Source organism: Barbus barbus (assembly GCF_936440315.1).
Source record: "Barbus barbus genome assembly, chromosome: 8".
NCBI classification, from domain to species: Eukaryota; Metazoa; Chordata; class Actinopteri; order Cypriniformes; family Cyprinidae; genus Barbus; species Barbus barbus.
The window spans coordinates 4,674,938-4,699,344 of NC_136736.1; the positions used below are offsets into that span (position 1 = coordinate 4,674,938).

At 36.2% G+C, this 24,407-nt stretch overlaps 1 protein-coding gene across 1 annotated transcript; it reads right to left on the reverse strand.

The window, feature by feature from the left end:
- Window positions 1–9,856: 9,856 nt before the first annotated feature.
- LOC306873476 (dickkopf-related protein 2-like) lies at window positions 9,857–22,993 on the reverse strand. The gene is made up of 4 exons (XM_079422797.1): window positions 22,475–22,993; window positions 15,148–15,298; window positions 14,936–15,061; window positions 9,857–11,536 (listed from the first exon to the last, which is right to left on the reverse strand). The coding sequence occupies exons 1-4, from the start codon at window positions 22,658–22,660 to the stop codon at window positions 11,286–11,288; spliced, it is 714 nt and encodes a 237-aa protein (XP_079278923.1). The 5' UTR covers window positions 22,661–22,993; the 3' UTR covers window positions 9,857–11,285.
- Between the last annotated feature and the right edge of the window lie 1,414 nt (window positions 22,994–24,407).

Genomic DNA, 24,407 nt, shown 5'->3' on the forward strand with positions numbered 1-24,407 from the left:
CACTTCAAGATATTTCAGTTATTTAAATAGCTGACGTTTCATAAGGTAACAACAATGTAATAAGTAAAAACTGGAAGCATTTCAAATAATTTTTATAAGATGAATAACTTTTTTTAGCGAAAGCAGACAACGTAGTTTTTTAAAAATCGAATGCATCTCCATAACTGAGGCCAATGTGATACGCATTCCAATGAATAGTCAATGATACGATACCATACATTAAAGATACATACGAAGCAGCTACCGATGCGATGCAATACGATTCATCCCTATTACAGTGCAGTGCGATTCGATTTCGATTCAATGCAACACAATATGATTCAATGCAATATGCAATGGAAAAAAGTATGATGCTGTGCAATTCAATAAGGTATATTCAATAAGGTTTTTTAAACGCTTGTGTGTTACGATGCTGTGCGGAACAAGGAGCGCACGACGAGAATAGACAATAACACTTTCTTTTAATCAAGAATCCAGGAGCAGAATACATTCAAGGGAGTGCACACACATCAATAATAGAGACAATAACCGACAGTGAGACTAACTAACACAGGAACTTATAAAGGGGCAGATAATTGGGGAGGACAGGTGAACACAATGACTAATCAAACTGAACTAGGTCAAAGGGGAAAACAGAAAACCCGACATGGAACAGTCACAGGGGGAAACAGAAAACCCGACATGTAACATTGTGAAAGGCATACTTCATGCTCAAGGCTGCATTAATTTGATCGATAATATAGTAAAACAGTATATTGTGAAATATTATTACATTTTAAAATGTAATTTATTTCTTTGATGGCAAAGCTGAACTTTATCCAGACATTAATATTTTTTGTCTATAGCTCGAAATGGAATTTTTGTAAAAGTATTTATTGCATACTTGCTGAATAAAAGTATTATTTCTTTAAAAAAAGCCTTTTTGACCCAAAATATTTGAACAGTTTATGTAACATTGTATAGGCCTTTTTGTTGTTTTGTAATTGGTCTCCACCAGTTACCAGAAGCACACTTGCGTATAAAGCTCACAACGCAACAGTTGATAACTGCAGTAATTAAGACCTCACACAAGACCTTTTATCCATTACTTTGGAATGCTTTGTGAATAATCCGGCAGGCATTATCAGTCCAATTAGCCGTATGTTCTTAAAGGTGGTCATCACCGGGGTGGTCAGAAATTGATTTGTGAGAGAAACTTGGAAAACAGCAGTGCGCTAAACACCTCTGCATGTAATGCACGATCAGGCACAACCCAGCAATATACTGTAGATGTGACTTTTCCGTGTAATCACTGCCACTTAACAAGCCTGCTGACAGCAAAAGAAGTGCCTGCCACCCTCGCAGCCGCCCATTCACGGTCTTTCATCAATACAGTGTGCCAGATGAAGTCATGGCCCCTGGCGCCCGCCTATAAACCAGCTCCGTAGATGCCACTGCAGGACTCCAGTGCTGCTTTCAGCGTGACCGTCAGCAAAATGGCAGCGGGCTAATGTGTAAAACAGTGATTGCGTCTCAATTAGGGCTGCATGTGCTGAAATGGCCCCTGGCAAACGCGCTCCAATCTGGCCCATAAATGAAACCCAAGTATGAGTTTGCATGTCTCCTAACCCGAGCGCAGCATGTGGTTCTGCCTTCGAGTTGATTACAAGCAGAGACAGCTGGCTCCGACTTTGTACCGAATGCTGTCCGTGACATTCCACCTCCAGTCGATCTCTGGCTCCATTGTCTCCTGGAAGCGTCGGGAGAACGTTGAGACAACCGATGGATGTGCTGATTCACCAAGGGCCCTGGTAATTGTTTGGCCTCTTTCTTTATTTGGACAGGGGGGAAATTGTACCCTTTGCCACCCACAAGCACTCAATAAGGCCCTATCCAGTTAAACTGCCAAAGTGAGACATCTGGACAAAGAGCTCTTTCTGGAGATGCGGAATAACACTGGATGTGGATGGGATGAGGCGATTGGAGCCATCCTCATGGGAGTAGGAGTGGCAGTGTCGTCGCTCTAAGCCGTTGAAAGGTGCACAATACAACAGGATATCATATTGTCCTGTTTGACAAATGGATTCTCAGTGCTGACTGGAGCAACAGCGGTGTTGAGGTAGTTCAACTCAATAACCACTACAGGTTCATAATTACTTTCCTAGAATGGTAATCAGATCACTTTATGGAAACAATCTTTCATACCCCTACATACTTAAAAAATACAAATGTGACATGCAAAATTATTTAAATTCTGACTGAACACAATAACACAACTACAATAAAATCACATAAAGCAACTTAACTAAATAAAAACGTGTGCAGTGCAACATATTTTTGTACTTATTGGCCACAATAAGCCATGCTAACTGTTTCTTAGTATAGGAGAAGATATCTTTGCTCTTTTTCAGCTGTGGGATATTACTTTTATCAACTTTAATCATTTTTGTTCTCCTTGAATTTTCTGTGTATTATAATACTAAAACAACTAATAAACAAAAACTACAGACAGAACTTATATACAAAAAGAAGATACGTTTATGGTTTTGTTAAATGGTATTAATGAAGCCTGTTAAACAATGTCTTTCCAACATGCTTTTTTAATAAAAATGGAAATCAAATATTTTATTTCTTGCACAGGATGTGGTTTATAATTCAATTTAGTACCTTCAAAATCTAACATGCTGTAATGAGCTTCAATGTTTTATTACAGCATCTAATACAGTATGTGTAATATATTCAAAAAATTGTCATTATGATGTCACACTATGGGTGCAGACAATCACAAGCAGTGCAATATTGAAAAACACGTAAACCAATATCAAAAATGGATGTTGGCACTAGATTTTTTGGACTATACAGCTCAACAATGGTACACATACACACACACAACGTGAACAAACTTACAATCAACTATGAATAACCCCCTAAACCCACATCACACAATTTTAGTCCTAGTGAGTAATCAGATCAAACACAGTCTGATTTGAACACAGCCGCAAAGCGTGCTGGCTAACCAGCAGTGCCACGATATATAACTCATCATGTGATTCACTTTATACTGTAAATGTAAACTTGCAAAGCTTCAATGACAATAGACTTTCTTTTTAGTGGCTATGGCTTGTAGTCTTTCAAGCGATGCACCACAGAAATTAGTTCTTTAACAAAAAACTTGATGTGGAATGTGACTGGATAATGTGACAGAGGTTTTATTGGACTATTGTTGACAGATCTTACACTCTCACATCATGATTTGTGAGATCCCATAAACACCCCTCAACTGTTGCTTCTCCTGGGCTGTTGATCAAAGCTTGTAACACTGGCAACCACAAGGAGAAAAGAAAAAGATGGATGCCCACTCCTGAGGACCTCAAATGCTTTGCAAACAAACACTGCCAGAGTTTGTTTGTAGACAGACACACTTGACCCCAAATGTGTTACAGATAAAAACAAACAGGAAACAGATTCTCATCTCATCCCAATAACTGTCATGAAGCATGTAGCGGAGCTCCAGCTCACGAGGCTGTATAAGAAATCGCCCACTACTGAATAAGCAAGTGAAAACCATCAAAATTGATATATTGAGTGTGCCGTAAGTGATGCGGACAATATTTTCTGGCGAAATGTGAAAATTATTTTTAGTCTCATATGCTAACAATGAATAGGCTATTCTCTAGCAGCCGTTGAGTGTACAATGGTTGTACACAGGTTATTGAGGTGCATTATGTCATTGAATGAGTGCACTTTATAATAAGGCTGTCCCTTGAAATATAATAATTATTAGGGTATATAGGGCGATTTCAAGCACTGCCATGCTGTGTTGTGTCAGTAACCTTAAACACCATGATATACAACAAAAAATACATTGTAATGAATATTTCGTGGGAATCAATTCCCATGGAATACAATCAAGTCCCATTTTTCTCTCTCAGATATCCTATAATATGTCATATAACAAAACAGGCAGTATTAGTTTTTGATTGTATTAGGTCATAAATAAACATATTGTTAACAAATGCTGTAGGAACGGGCCCCTAAAATGATTTGTGTTTTACATAATAGATATTCCTGTTCTTTTGACTTTTGTATTATCATGTGGTTTTGTTGAACTATTTTCGTGCAATTTTGCATTCACTTTTCTTCATGCTACTCGGCTATTCAAATTGTCAAAAAGAAGTTGACTCTCTTTCTGAGTTTAGTTAATCCTGTATCTGAGCTGACAGAACACACACCAGAGCCAAATTTGGCCTTTACTTTCCACACATGCAAAGTGTTTTCTGAACTACAGTGTGACAGGGTGGAAAATCCCAAAATTCAGATTTTAAGTGAATTTGTAGTATGAGAGTTGATGGCCCAAGAATTTAAAGGAATATTCTGGGTTATTTTCCATGTAATGTCTAAAGACAGCATCTGTGGCATATTGTCAATTAAAATAGAGAAAAAAATCATAACCTAGATTAAATAAATTGGTGAGCTCTGGGTACAAAGAACAAATAATGTTCAGCAAGGCCACCAAAGTCAGTTGTTCGTCCCAAATGAAGCAAAACGAAACAAAGCAAGCGCACTGCAAACTGATGGAGCCACATTCAATAAATAAAGAAATATTGAATAAATAAATAATGGACAATGAAAGTCTGAGCTTGGAGTGCATTCTGACCTGCTGAGCAAACCTGGAGCAGAACGTTAAGCAAATGAAACAAATAAACCCATTTTTGTGACGCACATGACGTTATTCTGCTGTTTATGATCTGTCAGATTCAATCAGCTGTGTTTGGACATGTCAAAGATACATATGCAGTGATGTCTTTTCACGTTGATGCCTCATAAACATAAATGGAGATAACATTGGTTGGATCACATTTAATTTTCCTTGCTGTGCTGATGATGACAGATCTCAGAAATCATCCTAGTTGTGACATTTTGTCTCCTAATTAATAAAATACACAAGCGGCTCATGATAGATACACAACTTTCTGCAGTGCACTAATATTGATGAACTTAAACTTAAAACTAAAAATCAAAAGCTTCATATTTTTGCATTTGAGTTATTATTATATATTTTATATTGATTTTTTAATCTGAAAGTATTATATTGATATTTTGAGCCCCCAATTACTCTTTGTCCAATGCATAAATGTGATTCAAGTGATGTTTCACAAGGAACAAACTGGAAAAGACAATGAAAGATTGAGGAAGTATGCATGCAGTGACCCCGCTGACCAAACTTGAAGCGTCCAGTTCAAAGTAAATATATTTCTGTGATGCACATGACATTCTTTAGCTGTTTACAACATGATCTGTCAGAATGAATCAGCTGTGTTTACACATATCAAAGCCACATATGCAATGTTTCCTTTTCATTGTGATCTTTTGCAATCATAAATTGAGATAGCATCGCTGACATTGAATCATATTGAGATAATATCGCTCACATTTAATCTTCTTTGTTGAGATTCCTTTAAAAGCATGCAGCCAGAGCTTTGAATATTTACTCTGTTTGCAAGTAATGTGCTGGTTTGGATATAGCAAAACTGTTGATTTGGTTAATCCGATGACAGATTGTCTCTTACTTCCTCCCAATTATAACATTTTTGTCTTCTAAGTAAAAAATACACAGCTGGCCTGGGTTATGACAGGTACATGACTAATTGGAATTCCTGTCTGGCAGTCTGAGGGTTTCTGCTCAATGTGGAGTAATGAGGAGCAAGCCGGACTGATTGTTTCACCAGGAAGAGCTCCAGAAATAAGGGACTGGCATATTGCAGCCAGTGTGTTTGGATAAACTCTAAAACAATTATGACCCGTTACTTGGCCTCTGTGTATGTGGTAGGTTGGGCCTGATTGAAATGATTTAAAAATCGTAAGAAAAATGGCTTATGTCAAGAGTAGAAAAAGAAAAAAGTAATGGAAACTTTGAGTCTTAGCTGAAACTCAAGCAAACAGAATTCCAGTTTCAAGGTCATTGTGAATATCACCTGTGACAAATCTATCTATCCATCCATCACCAGGAAATATAAACCTGTATTGCAGAGCAAAAAAAATTTTCTGACATATTTACATTCATACATGTATAAATATATATATATATACAGTCATGGCCAAAAATATCGGCACCTTTGGCAAATATGATCAAAGAAGGCTGTGAAAATTTATCTGCATTGTTAAAAAAAAAAAAAAAAACACAAAAATCGAACCTTTCATTGGATAATAAGAATTTAAAATGGGGGGAAATATCATTATGAAATAAATGTTTTTTCTCAAATACACGTTGGACACAATTATTGGCACCCCTAGAAATTCTTTAAAAAATATCTCTGAAGTATATTCCCATTCATATTCACAATTGTGTGCACTCCAGGGTGATTACGAACATGAAATTATCCAGCCATGGAAATATAAATAGGAGGGAAAACAAAGCCCAAATTCCCTTAATCATCCATCACGATGAGAAAAACAAAAAAACATATTTCTGATGTGCAGCAAAAGATAATTGAGCTTCACAAATTAGTGAAGTGGCTTTAAGAAAAGAGCTAGAGCAGTGAAAATTCCCATTTCCACCATCAGGGCAATAATTAAGAATTTCCAATCAACATAAAATGTTACGAAACTGCCTGGAAGAGGACGTATTTAGAGCTGTTAAACTGGCAAATAGAGGTTTCAAAAACTATTGAATAAAAGGGTGCCGTTAATTGTGGCCAATGTGTATTAGAGAAAAACATTTATTTCATAATGATATTTCCCCCATTTTAAATTCTTATTATCCAATGAAAGGTTAGATTTTTTGTGAATTTTTTTAATAAAAGATCAAAAGGATTAACAATGCAGATTAATTTTCACAGCCTTCTTTGATCATATTTACCAAGGGTGCCGATATTTTTGGGCATGACTGTATATATATATATTCAAAATATGCATCACTGGCCATAAATATATTGCTTAAATATTAAAATACAGTTTGCATTTACCATTTTTTTAAGATTGGAAATATATTTTTTCTTACTCTACCAGATGCAATGTATTTTGTTACATATTTAACTATTCAAAGGTTTAAACAAATATGTTTTGTTCAGCTGTGCTGTTTACAAGATTGATTTAATATTTTGTTGTATTCTGGCCATAAAAATATTTCGTAAGCATAATTTCTTTGTCAAAGTCACTTAAAATGCATCTTAAATATGTCTAAACTTTTTAGAAATCTAAAAATCATGGTTCAATGTAAATAATTTTTAGTATTGATTTTTCACAGCTGTTTTACCTATATTTTGAATTACTCATTGTATTGTGTCGTGTTTTAGAATTGGAAGAAATGTACAGAAACTTCACGGAAAAAGGTCATTTTCTGCCAGGTCATTATTAGTTTTTCTTCTTCTTTTTTTTTTTTCTTACTGCGTAAGTTCACAGATGTTAGTTGACTGAAAATTCAATACTTTCGAGTTTATGAAGATGAAACAAATTAAATATGTCTGAAATGCAGCCTGGAGGTGAATACATATGCTCCATCACACTGTGCTGCAACTTTCATGCATACAATGTTTGTTCAAACCCAGCTGGCAAAATTTCCCAAAGGGCCAAAAAGGAATTTATTTTAATATATCTGAGAAGAAAAGTCAAAAAGGCACAGCTGACACATAAAAAAAGTGAATTTTCCCAGCACTAGGTGGGGTCTCATCTGTCACCCCTGTGTCTGTGTGGCCTTGACTTTCATTTATCCACATCTGATGTCCAGGAAAGTGTGCCACATGCTACCTCGGGCACACCACCAGGATCCTCATCCATCAACACGACACCAAAGCCTGTTGGCACATACACAGTCACACGGAGGGCCAACGCTAACAACTGTGTTGGATTACGATGACACATTTGTCTCAGAGGAGAGAGCAGCTTTGGGCCACAGACATCACTTTGAACCAATTAGCAGATTACGGTTGCTGCTCTGTGCTGGTGGGTGGCCGACTGTTACTAACTTCTTCTTCTCTTCAGCTTTGGTGTTCAGAAAAGAGCTTCGTCAGCGTTATATTTCAACTCGGATTTGAGGTTCAATGACCATCAAGGGACTTTTTCAGAGAATTTCTGCCACGCTTGTCTTTTTATGAATCCAAACTGATAAATCGCTGCACCAAAGAACAATGCTTACCTTGGTCCCAAAAGCCCACCCAATGCTAAAGACACAAGTCATTATTTAGAATGAAAAACACATGTGAAACATAATACAAACGCCTGGACAGCATGACTTGGTTGACCATGAGCTGAAAGGCTAGTATTTCATAATTATTACAGGTTGTGCAAGCAGACAGTCCAAAAAAATTGAGAAAATGATTTATAATGGGCTGCAACATCAGACGCTAGTTCATTTTAACGGTCTGTAAAATTAAACTACTCAGAATGATTTTCACTAGACCTAGATCACTATGATCTGTTTAAAATAGAAAATATTAAAAAAAATATGAGCATAAAAATAGGTCCATTTTTTTATTTGCTGATTTCTCAAGGTGTTTTTTTAAGGAATGAATGTGGAAAGTCCCTGCGATTTTAACACTTCCAATGAAAGCAATCAAATCGTCGAGCTGACGAAAGAAGTAAAGCGCAATGTTTGTAGAGCTGCCACATGCAACTCTGTTAGCAGTCTAAAGACTAGTATTTCTTCCAGTTTTCCTTTTTTATCATATTCATATCCTTTTTTGTCCGTAAAAATCACAAGTTCACTATAATTCAAAAGAAATTCCTGGCCCTTCGAATTTAACCAATGACTCTGGCTGCACACGCATGCTTTCTGAAACAAAGAAAGCTGTTACTGAACGTTTTGGGGAAAATAAAATTGCAAAAGGGTAGGAATTTTGGCAAAAATATGATTAAATGCAACATTCGCATTTAAACATTTATGATTTATGAACCTTTATGACTCTTCATACATATAATGGCATGATTCATACCATGCTGTTTGCTTACATAGTCTTACAGTTCTGATCAATGTTGGGGGTACACTCTTAAAAATAAAGTGCTTCATGATGCCATAGAAGAACCTTGTCTAAATGGTTCCATAAAGAACCTTTAACTTCTGAAGAACCTTTCTGTTTCACAAAAGGAAAGAACGTTCTATAAAAATGTAAGAAAGAGATGCTTCTTTAAAGAACCTTTGACTGAATGGTTCTTTGTGGAACCAAAAATGGTTCTTCTATGGCATCGCTTGAAGAACCTTTTGAAGCACCTTTATTTTTAAGAGTGTAATGCAAGTTATGTAATCAGATAAGTTACTTTTCCCATTCATTCACTGACACCTCTCCAGTCTCTGTGTTAAGAGAAATCGGGAGTAAATGCACAGGCACTTGCTTCAGCCTGAGGTTTATTCATTTAACTTTTGGTGTGAAAAGGGCCCTTACAGTAGCCAAAAATGTAACTTTTGGAGATTTGTTTTTAAAAAACAAATATGTAAGCCTAGTGCCGGTAACAAAAAGTTATGCAAGAGTAATGTAATGCAAGTAATGCAATTAGTTACTTTTTTTGGAGGAACGCAATATTGTAACGCGTTACTTTTAAAAGTAACTTTCCCCAACACTGGTTCGGATGATGTAAGAATAATTAAAAAATCAAACAAATATATATATTTTTTTTTTGCTCCCTAAGGACAACATCATATTTAAGTTAGAGATAGACAACATTAAGCTGTTTACGTAGTCCAAGAATATTTTATGGACCGCTCCAGCTTTGTTAAGGGTTTGTCATGTTAACGGTCTTAAGACGTTTTATATTTTTTCGTCTGCTCGTAACCTGTCTGCCAGAAACACAAGGGCCCAGTCTCCATGTTTTATTGACATGTTAGACTCACGGCTGTTAAGCTAATCGTGAAACGGCCATTGAGAAGAAAGGGAAAATGCATGTTAGTTACTTATGTTTAATGTAGTAGCTAATAAATGTCATTACAGTTAGAGCCACATGAATACAGAACGTATAAAACCACTGAGACTCATTCACTGAATGCTGATGGCTTCATAAATGATTTTTTTAGAAGGTAAAACACTGAAGCTATTCAGTTTAGAGATGAAAATATGAGAGCAGCCAAATGCTTGTAATACAAAATACATTCTTTAATCTGTTTAAATCACTGTAAATACACAATGAGACATAACAGCACTGTTACAACAGGAGCAAAGTAAGTACTAGCCCAGGAAATCCGACATTAAACAAACACACAACATGAGCTCTGCAAAGAAGAAATGTGTTTTGAAAATAATTTAATAGAAATAGTTCTGCGTGGGAATTTTCATATCTGTGGTGTAAAAACAGAGCTTGAGGAAAATGGAACTACACCATGCTATGACAAACAATAAGCTGAAATGAAAAAAGTCTTTATGCTACTTTATTCATGTCCCCGTCTGTTCCTTTTTATCAATATATACATGATATACAGCTGTTTCTTAAATACATTTTTGAAAATTTTGCATTTTATTCACAATATAAGAGCTTATTTGGTTTTTTAATTAATTATTATTTTTATTCTAGCTAAAAGATGGTGTGGAATTTTACAGAACAAAAGCTCGGAATATGATTCATAATGTCATAAAGCATCTGCACATTCACTGAACAGCAATGTAAACAACTTCCCTTGATAATCAGAACCGATTTAGCATTTCTGACATAATGAAAATGTATATCTATTGAATACATCTGAACTAATGTTCATACTTCTCAGACAAATGCATTAGTGTGTGGCTACCTTGAAAACATACTACTGTTCTTCTGTTTTGGTGTTACACATAGGATATTTTTTTAATACAAGCAAACTCAAAGTGCAGATGACAGAAATTTAGAAAAAAGTCAACTAAAAATTTAAATTGCTGTTTGTTTTCAGACAATTATTAGTGAACGAGACCCAAAGTCTGTGACAATTTAAGAAAAAAACAACCTAGTTAATATTTTAGTGGTTATGCAGTGAAAAACTCGTATGTGCATGAAATATTTAATGAAAAAAGAAACCAAATCAGAGCATTCAGATACAAAATTGACAGCACGGACATACTGAAATAATGCCAGCGCTTGCATCAAATGTTAAATCAGTGATAAATATGGCTTGTAGATCAATAAAACTTGAAAAGAGGCCCGGAGTGCTTCCTCAACGGCTACGGCTGGGCATCCCACCATATCAGTTCATTCCCAAACCCACCCTGTTCTGGCACACATTCATCTGTATCTCACCCTTTCTCTCTTTATCACAGCTGAGTAAGTCCTGGAGAAAGGAGACCTCGTCCACTCCTCTCCCAGCGGGACGCAGGGGCCCCAAGGTGCAGCTTGTTTTGCAGGGGCCTCCCGTCTCAGATCCTCTGGCACACGTGCAGCCTGGACCTGGAGAAGGACGTGGCGTCTTTCCATACCTTGCAGGCAAGTCCTTTGGCACAGTCACAGCGCTGGAAGATCTCCAGGCTGTGGGAGCCTTTCTTGCGCTGTTTGGTGCAGACTTCGCCCTGCCGCAGCACAGGCTTGCAGATTTTCGTCCAGAAGTGGCGAGCGCAGCAGTAGCCCTCCGAGCAGTCGGACGATCGCAGGCAAGGGTCGCCCTCATGACCTGCAGGTCAAAGAAGAATGCAAAAGCATTTCTGTTACTCAAACAGAAAAGCGGAACACTAATGATGACAAGGTCATGGAAATGCATGCAGTGTAAAATGCTTTGGATAAAATAAATTCATAGAATCCATAGAACTTAAAGGAATAGTTCACCCCAAAATGAAAATTTTGTCATCATTTACTTATGAACCTCATGTTGTTCAAATGAGTTTCTTTCTTATGTTGAGCACAAAAGAAGATATTTTGAAGAATTGTGAAGAATCAAACAGTTTGACTTCCATAGTAGGGAAAGAAATACTATAGAAGTCAATGGGGACCATCAACTGCTTGATTGCCAGCATTCTTCAAAATATCTTCTATGACGTTCAACATAAGAAAGAAATTCACGCAGGTTTGGAATGACATCAGGGTAAGTGTGGATGACAATATTTTTATTTTTGGGTGAACTATCCCTTTAAGGCTAGTTACTTTGTAAACCAATATTTTCTGCTTAAATGTTCCATATATTACATATACAGTTCATATTATAAACAGAAGATTTTATTTGCAGAAAATTACTTTTTGCCATTATTTTTTTATAAACTAGCCTGTCAGAGATTATTTTATCTTCCCTTACCAATCCCAAAAAGCACTACAGTTTGTTACATTAAAATTGGCATAAGATGGAAATGCACTCTCCTCCTTTCCCCCAATCCTATTTCTATTGTGTTCCAACATAAGAAAATATTTGTTGCTTCCTCCGTTACTTTGTGACTGTATTACCCCTCCATCAGTCAATGGAAGGACCCAGTCAAAGATGACATACGGTGGCAATGTGTGCAACTCTTACGCACGCTCCATCTTTTTATGTCTTATGCAAATATTCTCCACAACGTTCAAGTGAAAATAAAGTGCAACCAAATACGTCACTGTTACTGATATGCATCTACTTACAAACAAACGCAAAACAATTTTCCAATGGTTGGTGTTCACTAAGTACAAGCTGAAAATACTGCAAGGGATTTTGTTTACAAATTGAATGTTGTTGTAGTAGTGTGATTTTGTGTTAAATTATGTTTGGTGTTATAAGCTACACTTCAAGGTGAATATGTGTCTTCTAGACATGACATGGCACTGTATATTGTCTGTTGAGGTACTTTTGTAAAGTGCAAAAAAAAAAAAAAAAAAACACAGCCCCATATGTTGTTTTGGCTTACTTATAAAACACTAAAGCATTTTCTGTACTGCATTATACCAATTTCTATTGCATTACGAGGCCTATATACAGAAACAGTGTTGGGGCCCCTAATTTGAGCAAATCATTTCCCGATATATTAAGAAATTTAACCCATTTGAAGGGAACCTGATATGCTTGGTTAATGGTCTGCTTTACTCTTCAAAGGGATAATTAGTGAAGCAAATATTTATTATGTATATAAATATTACTTAGTCATGCAAGCTTTTCTTTTTTTGAAACAATTCACCATGAAAGCTTTTCCTTCCAAAGGTCTTTTAACACAAAAAATAGACTTCCTGTCCCAAAACCACAGTTTCCTGCATCTTCCACATTGGTTTGTGGGCATTTTTAACAATGAATGAATTCATCAAATCAATCAATCAATCAATCAATCAACTAAATAACATAAATTTACTATAAAATATACAATAAATAAATAAAAAAGACTGATTGATTGATTGATAAAAGTAAAAGTTCATCATTTCTTCTAAATAGCAGTCTGTACATTTAGGGTGTCTTAAATGGCTCTGTCTGGTTTAATTTATGTTTGAGCGTGACTGTGCCGTCAGCATGCATGTTACTGAGGCGAGAATACGGAGGTGTGGAAACAGCACTGCATTGTGATCCTTCCTTCACAGGCCTCCCGCTGTGGTTAAATCTTCAAGATATACGAGCTGCGTGTAGTTACAGCCAAATTTGTGGCCCGCCGTCCCCCTCAACACATGCATGTAACCACATCCAGTGAATCAACTCATTGCAGACATAGTTCATAAGTGAGTACGAATATGAAACAGTCTCAGACTGCCCAAGGTACATCGACTGACTGTCTGATGCATACGGCACATAAAAACTAGACAGAAAAGCACATGCTACAATCACATTGCTTGAGATTATATGTACCTTCCTGAAATCAGGGTACACAGAGAGCGCTTTCGAGGAAAAAGTGAATCACTGGAAAGTGTGTCTGGTTAGAGGCATCATTATTCCGAAAGCTATTCAGAGTTTATTCCAATAAGTCTAAATGCATTTCAGTAACACTTTGTAGGAAGGTTCCATTAGTTAACATTAGTTAGTCAACATGAACTAGCACTAAACTTAGTTCTATCATGAGGACTTTTGGAGGGTTTAGCATGTTAAATTACTTGACAATGTTAATGTGTTTGGTCTTGGAGGAATAGATCTGCTACGTACCAAGCCTTGCTATTGCAAATACATCCACAGACATGCTGCTGTGAGCATGTAAGAAATACTGCTGCTGCACATATTACATATGAAATGACCCCCATATATAGCATACATGAATCACCTCGAAGCAGATCTATACAGGTGGAGCTGGGGAAGGGGAAGGTTTTTTGAATGTTGAGCAGCGAGCTGTGCCATGTGTTGATGTCAATATGTCAAATTGAGTTTGAACTATCAGACTGCGACATCTAGAGTTTCATGACAGAACTTTGGATTCAATATTATTTTAAATATTTACTAATGGACCCTTTTTTTCTTTTACAGTTCTGGAGTTCTCAAGACGTCATCATAGTTGGGTTATCTCACACAAAAATATAATTTTTGCATTCCTATAAGCCCCAGTGAAAAATAAATCAATTACAGTGTTTCCATGACTTTGCAAAAGAGAAAAAAATATATATATTAAGAGATTGATTACATCGGTCAAAAGAGAGAAAGATGTCAAATTTGTGTTAGAAACACTCACACAATAAAACACTAGTATAGTATTATAAATGTGAATTAAATTGTTTATAAAATGAAAATATTTAACACTTTGGTACATTTAAGATGGTAATAACTGTGGAAACATCATCACAGTCTGTGAAAAGGTTTATACATTACAAAAATTATAAGTTGTATCTGTTAACATTAATTAAAGGACCTGAGCTGACTAAACTAACCATGAGCAGTTGTATTATGTTGACCTCATTATAAACCCGCATTTCTGTTAATGTTTTTTGTTTTCTCAACAGCCTTTTCGGACTGATATTCTGTGCAAAACATTTTTTCAGAGATTTTCTAGTTTATCATTGGTTGACGGTAATTTTTCTGCAAATCCGACCAGGCTTTATCCCACAGGGCAAAAGTCTGTTCGAGTCAATGCTCTCTCTAACCCTGCAGATCTGCAAGTCCTAAACATCTTTTCACAAATTGTGGTTCTCCATTTAGTCAGTTGCTCACCTTTGAGAGCGATCTTGGTCTGAGTTTTGCCGTTCCTCCTCCAGCCTTTTTCTTTGATGGATAGCTTGTTGTGCTCCTCCATAGGTGACTTGGACAGGGCGTGCTCTGAGATGGGGATGCAGATATCTGAAGAAAGACAGAGAAGATCCATTGTAACTTTCTTTGAATTAGTATGGGAAACGTTGTCTATCAGCGATCAATCAGTAACGTACAGTTGCTGCAGCGGTTGCCAGGGCAGCACATGCTGTCTCTATGGCAGCGCTTCTTCCTTCTGCGGCAGGTGAGGCAGCGGGACGGGGCATGCTGAGGACTGTGGCAGTACGTTCCCACTGTGCACTCTTTATCACTGCTGCATGGATAACCCTGAGAAAAGAATGAAAAAGACTGATTAGATCTAGTTCTTCTCCACCAAACCCTGTTTTCAACACAACGCTCAAATCTTGGAAGTTATTAGTTCCTTAAACAGCAAAAAAAAAAATTATGTTACAATAAAGATAAAATAGTAGGAATCAGGGGTGACAACAGACATTTATTTGAGCCATTATTTGAATTAGATTATTCCAACCATCATTCATCCTTGTTACCAGCCATATTTATTTTCATTTTTATGTGACCGCTGAAATTCTAGATGAAACTACATGCAAAATAAGTACGGTGATTTGTGCTTCCCATGATAAACGTTTCATGGTGGAAATGTGATGAAAATATGCATTCTGCTGCAGTATATTATTTCTAAAAGATCCTGGGAACATTTATCACGGTACCGACTGAGTAATATCCCATTTACAAGATTGCTACTTACCAAATAAATGCACTCAAAATATTGATTAGAGTTATTTATTTTTTAATTTAGTATAAAATGAGCCAGTCTGCGAGAAACATGAAAGTAGTGCCAGTTTCCATAAAGAGCACACTGATATACAAAGTTGCAATGGATGAAGACTAGGGTTGCAAAGGGGTGGAAAAATTTCCAAAAATCCCAGGAAGATTCCAAAAGAGTTTCCGAAATTTTCCAGCTTTCTGCCTACAGTGATAACCCCTCAGTTTCAACAGGTGGGATGAGTTTCCACAAATCTGTGGACATTATGAATTTTAGATTCATTTGTCTGAACAACATAGCATGAAAGCTTCTTTTCACTGTGGGATAATGAACAAATAAATAAAAAAGGTAATTGTAAAGTTTTATCTCAAAAGACATTTGTCCTCACATAAGGCATTTATACACAGAAACTGTAATCAATATTTAGGTGGACACAATAAAATAAATGACCACAATGCAGCACATTTTAATCTTTTAGATGTAATATAATTTTAAAAATGTCATTAATAGTGCATAATAGTACACTGAAAAAATGGTCTAATATGTGTTTTATATTAGTATACCTTTGAGTTACAGTCAAGTTAGGTCAGGCTAAACTGGTTTAAAGCAGTCTAGCGGGTGTCCAAAACCCCTCCAAAATAAGCACCTTAATATTTGGTTAAAGATAAATTTAAGATAAAATTGATGCTTGTGACTCACAAACTCCAGAACAGAAACCAGCTAGTGAATATTTAGCAAGGGAAATGTGTTACATCACCCGTAACACTCTTCAGTTTGGCGTCAAATGCAGAACACATGTTCCAACAAGGGGAGAAGAATATCTCAATATCTAATAACAAAAGAAATGAGTCTGTTTTGTAGATTGACAGACCTTAGAGCGATATTCTTTTCGAATGCGAGGAACAGAATTGGTAACATTGAAAACACATGATGAAACCAGGCCAAACCACCAACGATACATTCACGAGACGGATAAGGAATGGATGAGGCTCATAAAATGTTTAAATACTAAAAAGTCACTGACCTCAAACATTCAGTATTCATTCACTGCATCATTAGAAAATGATTGAGTACATAACATTAGCAGAAGAATGAATGTAAAAGAGACAATTCCATTCAGACATCATAAAAAAGAATGCATTTTCCATCCTCGTATTCGTTTCAGTTATATGATGTGCTTAGACGTAAAACGTTCTCAGCTTTCAGACTAAATTATGTCAATTTAGTGATACAAAGTGAAGGAGACAAACTGAATTTTGATTCCAAAGATGCAAGAGTCACCCGCATCTCTCCATAGCGTCGCAGAAACCGCCAGAGCCAATGCAGACACATAATCGCGTCTGCACACAATCTGGCAACGTCATCACATCAGGATTTTAATGACCCGGCCAACACTTGGATACGACTCGTTGATCTTCATCCCTCATTGATTCCACAGTCTGTTTTTATTCCTCCCATACAGTACATTCATGTGTGAGATAAGTGTCACGATGATAAGCTCCGAGACAGACGGCGATGAGGGATGCCCACTGGCCCCTGTGTCACCGATCTCATGCTAGCAAAAAAGGCGGATTTGGAAGACTAAACGTGCCATGCCTTTGAAAATCATCTCCCTATCTGTATTCTCCCTCATACTTTCAAAAAAACCTTTAAGGATTGATATCAGGTAATACCCAAACTACGTCAAGTCTTATCTTTGTAGTAGGAACCGATATGCATGCAGTACTTTAGCAGGCAGATTTGTAAACTGAAAATAATGCAGTGTAGTTTTTTTTTTTAAATATTAAAATGTAATATTTTATATCAGTTTAAAAAATGTATATCTTTTTTTTTTTTTTTTTTTTTTTTTACTAGGCCTATTTTATTTTTCTTAATTTTTTTAATTAGTCTCAAGTAGAGTTGTAAATATATGTATTTAAGGTTGATATTTTTTTTTAGTTGTAAAAATATATTACATTTGTTGTGTATGTGTGTGTGTGTGTGTGTGTGTGTGTGTGTGTGTGTGTGACATTTATTATATTTTTATATATTTTAATTATAATATATATTTGAATATATATATATATATATATATATAAATACAAACTATATATATATATATATATATATATATATATATATATATATATCATTATAATTATATTTTTTGATTCTATTTTATATTTAATTTTATTTAAAAATCTACTAAAATGCTACTAAATATCTACTGAAAATCTGCTAAAACCTATCCATAAAACTGCTAAAATCTTTCATTTTAATTTTATTGCAACAAATACAATTTTTTTTCAGCTACTTTGAGCTAAAAATAGATATTGTACACTACAGCTTACAAAAGAAACATCTTCAGTCTACAACTATAGGATAGCAAGGCTTTCTTTGAACCCATGTCTAAGTTCATCTACACAACAGACTCATGAAATCCTGAATAGGGTTTTCACACATAAAACCCATGTCTCACATATATGCTCCTCTAGGGCCCCGGGGCCCAGCTTAACTTGACCTTGCAAAAGCAAAGCTGACATCTGACACCATGAATGGTGTTAGTGAATTGAGAGGGTTTTCAAGAGTAAAATAAACTGTCACTGAACAAACAAACCTTATCCACCCTCAAAGGGCATGGCCCTATAGCTATCAGATTGCACAGGAATCCCACTGTTTGAAGCACAAGGAGATCGGTAAAACAATCCATGTGACATCAGTGGTTCAACCATAATTTTACGAAGCTACGAGAATACTTTTTGTATGCAAAGAAAACAAAAATAACGACTTTATTCAGCAGTTCGTCTCCTCTCCTCTAGCTTCATAAAATTACAGTCGAACCACTGATGTCACATGGACTATTTTACCCATGTCCTTGCTATGTTTCTGGACCTTGATGGTGGTAGTATCCCACAGGGCATAACCTCTAAAACAGCAAACAGATCATCTTGATCAGGTTGGGAGTATGTTGGTTATGTTTTTAGGTAGGGATAAAGTAGCATTTTCTTCCAAACTACTGTTCTTTAAGAGGACAACAGGCAAACGATGCACACAAACTGAATTGTGAAATCAATGTAAACATTCACAAATACAATTTATGACGATCAACCGCAATTAGTGTAAACCAGAATTCATTAACATGCCCTGAAACTGGGCAAGTTGGGTTTTCTAGCCGGAATTTCAGCACTGTGTTGTTTTTCACATCAGTGTTATTTTAGTATCACTGATACAGTACTATTTTATTATTAGTGTATATAAATATTATTTATTAAATTAAATTAAATATCTCATTTGTATTCTTTCATTCTTTTTTACTTTTAGAATTTCCTTTTATTTTTTTTGTGCTTTCATGATTTTTTAGTTGCAATTTTTATGTCTAAACAGTTTTTATTTATTTTATTTCAGTTATTCGGTTCAGTTATTATTCAGTTATTTTATTACATCAACAAAATAAAAGTGAAAAATGTTTTTTTTATATTTTATTTCAGTTAACATTTATTGTATTTATTTTTTTACATTTCTAGCTTTAGTTAATCAACCCTGGTTCACATTCATATGGGTGCTTTTCAATGAGCATTACTAATTAGATGCTAAGCATTACATGCATGGAATTCAGGGAATGCTACAGAGATGCAACATCATGCCGTAACACATTAAATAATGGTCAGAAACCCATGGTGATTACACCCTCTCGGCTGTCTTGTTCCTCAAATGAAGTCAAATCCAGATGATTAGCCTGGTTAGCGGTAAAAAGCCGCCACACCTTTGCCTGTTTTATTTCACCCTCTCAGCTCGTTAGCATCACTAAACAGTCACTTAACCTCAGAGGGAGCAGCAGAGGGCAACCCACCTCGCCTCTTTACAAGCCAGACCCAAACAGTCCCCCGCACCGGTCCTACTCGTTAACGGAACCTCAGCGTCAAATTAAAAAAGAGGAAAAGTTAAAAGTCCCAAAGCTGCGGCACTGATGTGAAACAGCTCTCGTGTTCATGGGGAATACTAGCCTCTTCCCCTCTAGTCGAGAGGTTAATGTGGTGAACGAGTTCTGCCAATCCCAATATCCCTCTTTTTTGGTTGCCCACAACTGGAAAACACCATTAACCCCCCTTGAACATTTACTCTGATCGTCTAAAGTGAGTGATTATGGTTTGTTTCAAATGTACTGGTAGGTTTATTTTATTTGTGGACAACATCTGACATGAGTTTCATCGTCAAAGAGTTAGACACATTTAAATGAAGTTGTAGCTACTAATAAAACATCATGGCTACCGGCCAGCTTTACATAGCGAACAGAATTCTGCTTGTCCACTTTAGGACGGATGTATGAAACTGGGTGGCCATTTCTCTTGCCTGCCTAATTTGCAGCCGTTGGGAGAACGCCAGTGTGGGAGATTTATTGGGAGCTTGTGTTATAATCTTTGCCATATCCTTGAGAGTTAGAGGACTTGAGAGGAAACATTTCAGCAGCTGTGTAATGACATATAAAAATGTAAAGCATTCTTCAGACAGCTCAACCAGATGGAAGAGAAAAATGTAGGGAAAGTGATTACAAGGACATAATGGTAAATTAATTCCAGGCACTCTTCTGGGTGCCATCATTAACTTTTGTAAAGATATTCAGTGCATATATCATTTGCGCTATATTAGTTATTATTAGGCTTATTTGCTCATTTTTATTATGTCATTTGCATTGTCATTCTTACCATAAGTTCTGCTACCATATTGTGTTTGTACTGATTTTATTATTATTTTTTTTTTTTCTATGCTAAATTATTAGTCTCGGTATCAAATATGCTCCTATATCTCACACACTACTTTGCATCCGTCTGACTCTAGATGGCGCTATAATACGCTCATTTACAATTTTGTGAACAACTACGAAACTGCAGGGGCTTTATTGATAGCAATAAGACAAATCAACAAAAATGGCCACCAACAATCGATGTTCATGGCTGCGCATCGTGAAATCGGGTATATGCTATTCAAAAACGTGATGGCTATTTGCATTTAAAATGTAACCAATATAAGAGGGAACAAGAATGAAAGAAATTTCTCAAAGCCACAGGTGCAATCAAGAAATTTGCCACCACAGAACTGCATCCACATGACCTGTTCTTTCAAATCTGGTGTTAAATTTAATACACTGTCACTGTAAACTGTTATACCTGCAAGTCATGTGTACTCTGTGGTGATAGGGTGTGATCATTGGCACAAAAGAGCTATGAAGAATATAACCGTTATAACCCGTTTGCATCATCTACAATTTAGTTTGCTGCATTTATAGGAATTACTGCACAACTCACACTACATTATCATAAAGTAAAAATACACCACCCTTCAGAAAACAAACATATAAATTATTCTAAACTTTTTCTCTTTTTAAAAAAAAACGAAAGTCTTTGCTGGTCTCCCCTGCTGGTTCGGTTGGTTTTAGATAAGTTTTGGGCACTTGTTGGTCCAGAACCTTAAATCACCTAAGACCAGTAGAACAATTTTAGGCAGTTTTTTTCAGCAACGTATAACATTTCCAGAGTTATCTTTAATTAATATAATTAAATCTCCTAAGCAACTCTTTCAGATTTCGAGAGCCGCCCCAGGTATAGAAAGTTGGGATCTGTCCACAATATCTGCAACATCTGCAACTGGAAACTTCCAAATGAGACAACAGTCGCTCTGTTAGCAATCTACAAAGTTGTTAGCAATCTACATTTGGATAAGCAGCTAAATGTAGCATGACATTTAACTAATATTGGACTGTAGTGGTTTCCACATGTATGGCAGTGGTCTGATCATCCAGACCACCTGCGTTTATGGAGATGGTAAAGTTGAGAGCAATTGTTTAGATGAGGGTCTGGCAGGGAAACTTGCATACTGGAGATCTTCCCAAAACAAAGAGGAAGTGAGAGAGAGAAAAATCCCATCACCTCCTTTTTTTTTTTTTTTTTTTGCATTGAATTGCTTCTGTTCTCAATTACAACAACATCTGCATATTTACAGCTGATCTGAGAGACATAACCTGGATCAAACAGCAAAGAAATCTGAAGTAACAATATTGTGTGTCTAACTGAAAATTTATACTTACAACAAGTGTTAAATAAATCTTGAGCTTGGCATGAATCCAGGATTTAACAGACAAGAAATATGAGTAAAGCTTTCAAAGGGACATTGGCCATTCAACTGAGCCACAATCACTTTCTGATTACTATTTGTATAATACTCAAGTACTACTGTAGTCGTTTTTTAAATAACACGTGTTTGAGGATTTTAAAATTTATTATAATACGTAGATGAGCCACATAACATGACATGCCCGTTGCATTATATATATAAAAAGTAAAACTAGGCGTCGGAACTTGCAACGTAAATCAACACCTTGTCAAACCACTAAATGAAGCCTATAGCCTAATATACAAACATGCGAAATAAATAGTCAGAAAATAAGTTATATATAGCCTATATAACGAAATTAATAGCGGTCGACCGCTTTCAGTTATCCTTAGTTAGTTAGTTCTGTTATCACTTTAGTAGATTGGTTTTAGATCACAAGAACTTGTTTTAAAAACGTGTTTAAAACATATAATGCAATTAAGCCAATCTTGTGATTTTAGGAATTTGGCTTGAGCTAACAATTCACACACAAGTGACATCTGAGAGTTATTTCCTTAGTCATTAGATAAGTAATAATTCCTGAAGGGTTTTAGCTTAGACTAATGAAATAATGGCTGAGGTGTCGGGGTTACCTGAGCGGGGATGTTGTCTTTCTTGGGGACACCGCTGGAGCGGTTGGCGGCGGCGGTCTGCGGCTCCAGTGATTTGATGGAGTTCACCTGGGCTTTGCTCTCGGTCCCCTGAGTTTCTCCCATCCGCACTACCGCGATGATCAGCATCAACATCCAAAAACTCCGACTCCGCGAAACGTTCAGCATCCTTTCAGTCTTTTTTTTTTCTCTCTCTCTGAATGAAAATGTGTAGGTTTCTTGAAGATAAGATATTTCCTACACCACTAGGTGCTTTGACCACCACACTTGGGCTTAAAAAAGTATAAACCCCTTACAGAGCCCATCAAATAAGCTGTCAAATATCAGTGGGAAAAACGTAACATAGCATACACATTGCAAATAGGCTTAGATATAAGATAAAGAAGTGGAGAAATTTAAAGAGTCAGGATGCTCTGCCAAAAAAACATAAAAAAAAATCAAAGCAAGTTGCAGCAGAGGAGGATTCCTGTTCATGTGAGTGTTTGAGAAGAAGCCTGGCGTTTCATGATGTGGGATACTTTCTTTTTATAGGATGTGTTTCCTCCGCCCCCAGTCTGCAGGCCTATTGACAACGGATGAAACTGATCTGGTGCGCCCCTGTTCACACACACTACTCACTGAAACAGCAGGAAACCATCGCAGCACATTTGCGATATGAATGTTTAAATAAATGAAGCTGAACCTGTGAAGCAGAAGAGATTTATTCCATGTGCTTTTCAATCAGTCGATCTGCCTGCATGCCTATATGTTTGTTGCATTTAATTTATTATTTTAACTGGTAGGGTATAAAAAGTTAGTATCTATCTATCTATCTATCTATCTATCTATCTATCTATCTATCTATCTATCTATCTATCTATCTATCTATCTATCTATCTATCTATCTATCTATCTATCAAAATCTTTTAAAAAAAGAAAAGAAAAAAAAAGTAGCCTATTAACTAGCACAGTTTGGGGAAACAAAGTTCAAATCTATCAATCTATCTTTTATGGGCTATATGTGTCAAAGCAGATAAAAACATTTCTGCTAAGTAAGTATAATAATAAAAAAATCATCTTATATTAGAACAGTCTACTGATTATGCCTTGAGATAGACTGAGAGAGCAGAGTAGTTTGCTTTGTAAACTTTCATAGATTAAAAACAAAATATCATAAAAAGAAAAACAGAGAACATAAAAAAATCACACTTTTTGTATGGTTTTAATACAAGACAAATTATGGTTTAGCAAACAATAACCATAAACCGCAAATATAATTACGCAATGTCAGTATGAGTCCTCACTTAAATTCATTGCCAGTGACCAGATGGAATCTGTGAGTTTCTCTGCAGTTGTTTAAAGCCAGGATTTTTTCACAACACTTGTCTGCTAAAGAGGAGAAACACATTTCTCAAAGTTTTGGATAAAAACAACATTCAGGATGTTGATTTCAAACAACTGACATGCTTGAACTTTTACCCATGAATCAGCTGATCTTGGGGGTATAAATTATATGAGACGGCCACAAAAATAAATCACATGTGGAGAAGGACTATGGAAGTAAGTGAACGGTAATATAGTAATGCTGTAATGCAGTCATGCTTTATGATGATGAAATCATAGGGATGGTGTTTTTGGCAGCTAAAGTATATAGCGCTGAAAACAAAACCTCACTGGTAAAAATGTAGCCTGAGTGGAAAATATGGTACTTGAAAGTGAGTAACAGGTTCAAGGATGAATAAGCAGTGGAAAAATAAATAAAGCTTCCAATGAGGTTAACACAGAACTCTGGGTGGCGTTCTGAAATTCTGTCATCGCCGCAGTTTTAATAAGCCAACCGAGCTTTGATTGCTACGATGTAATGTTTTGTGCGCACGGACAACATTACAGTCCAAAGGCTTTATCGTCTCAAGCCATCTCGAGTAGAGCAAACAGA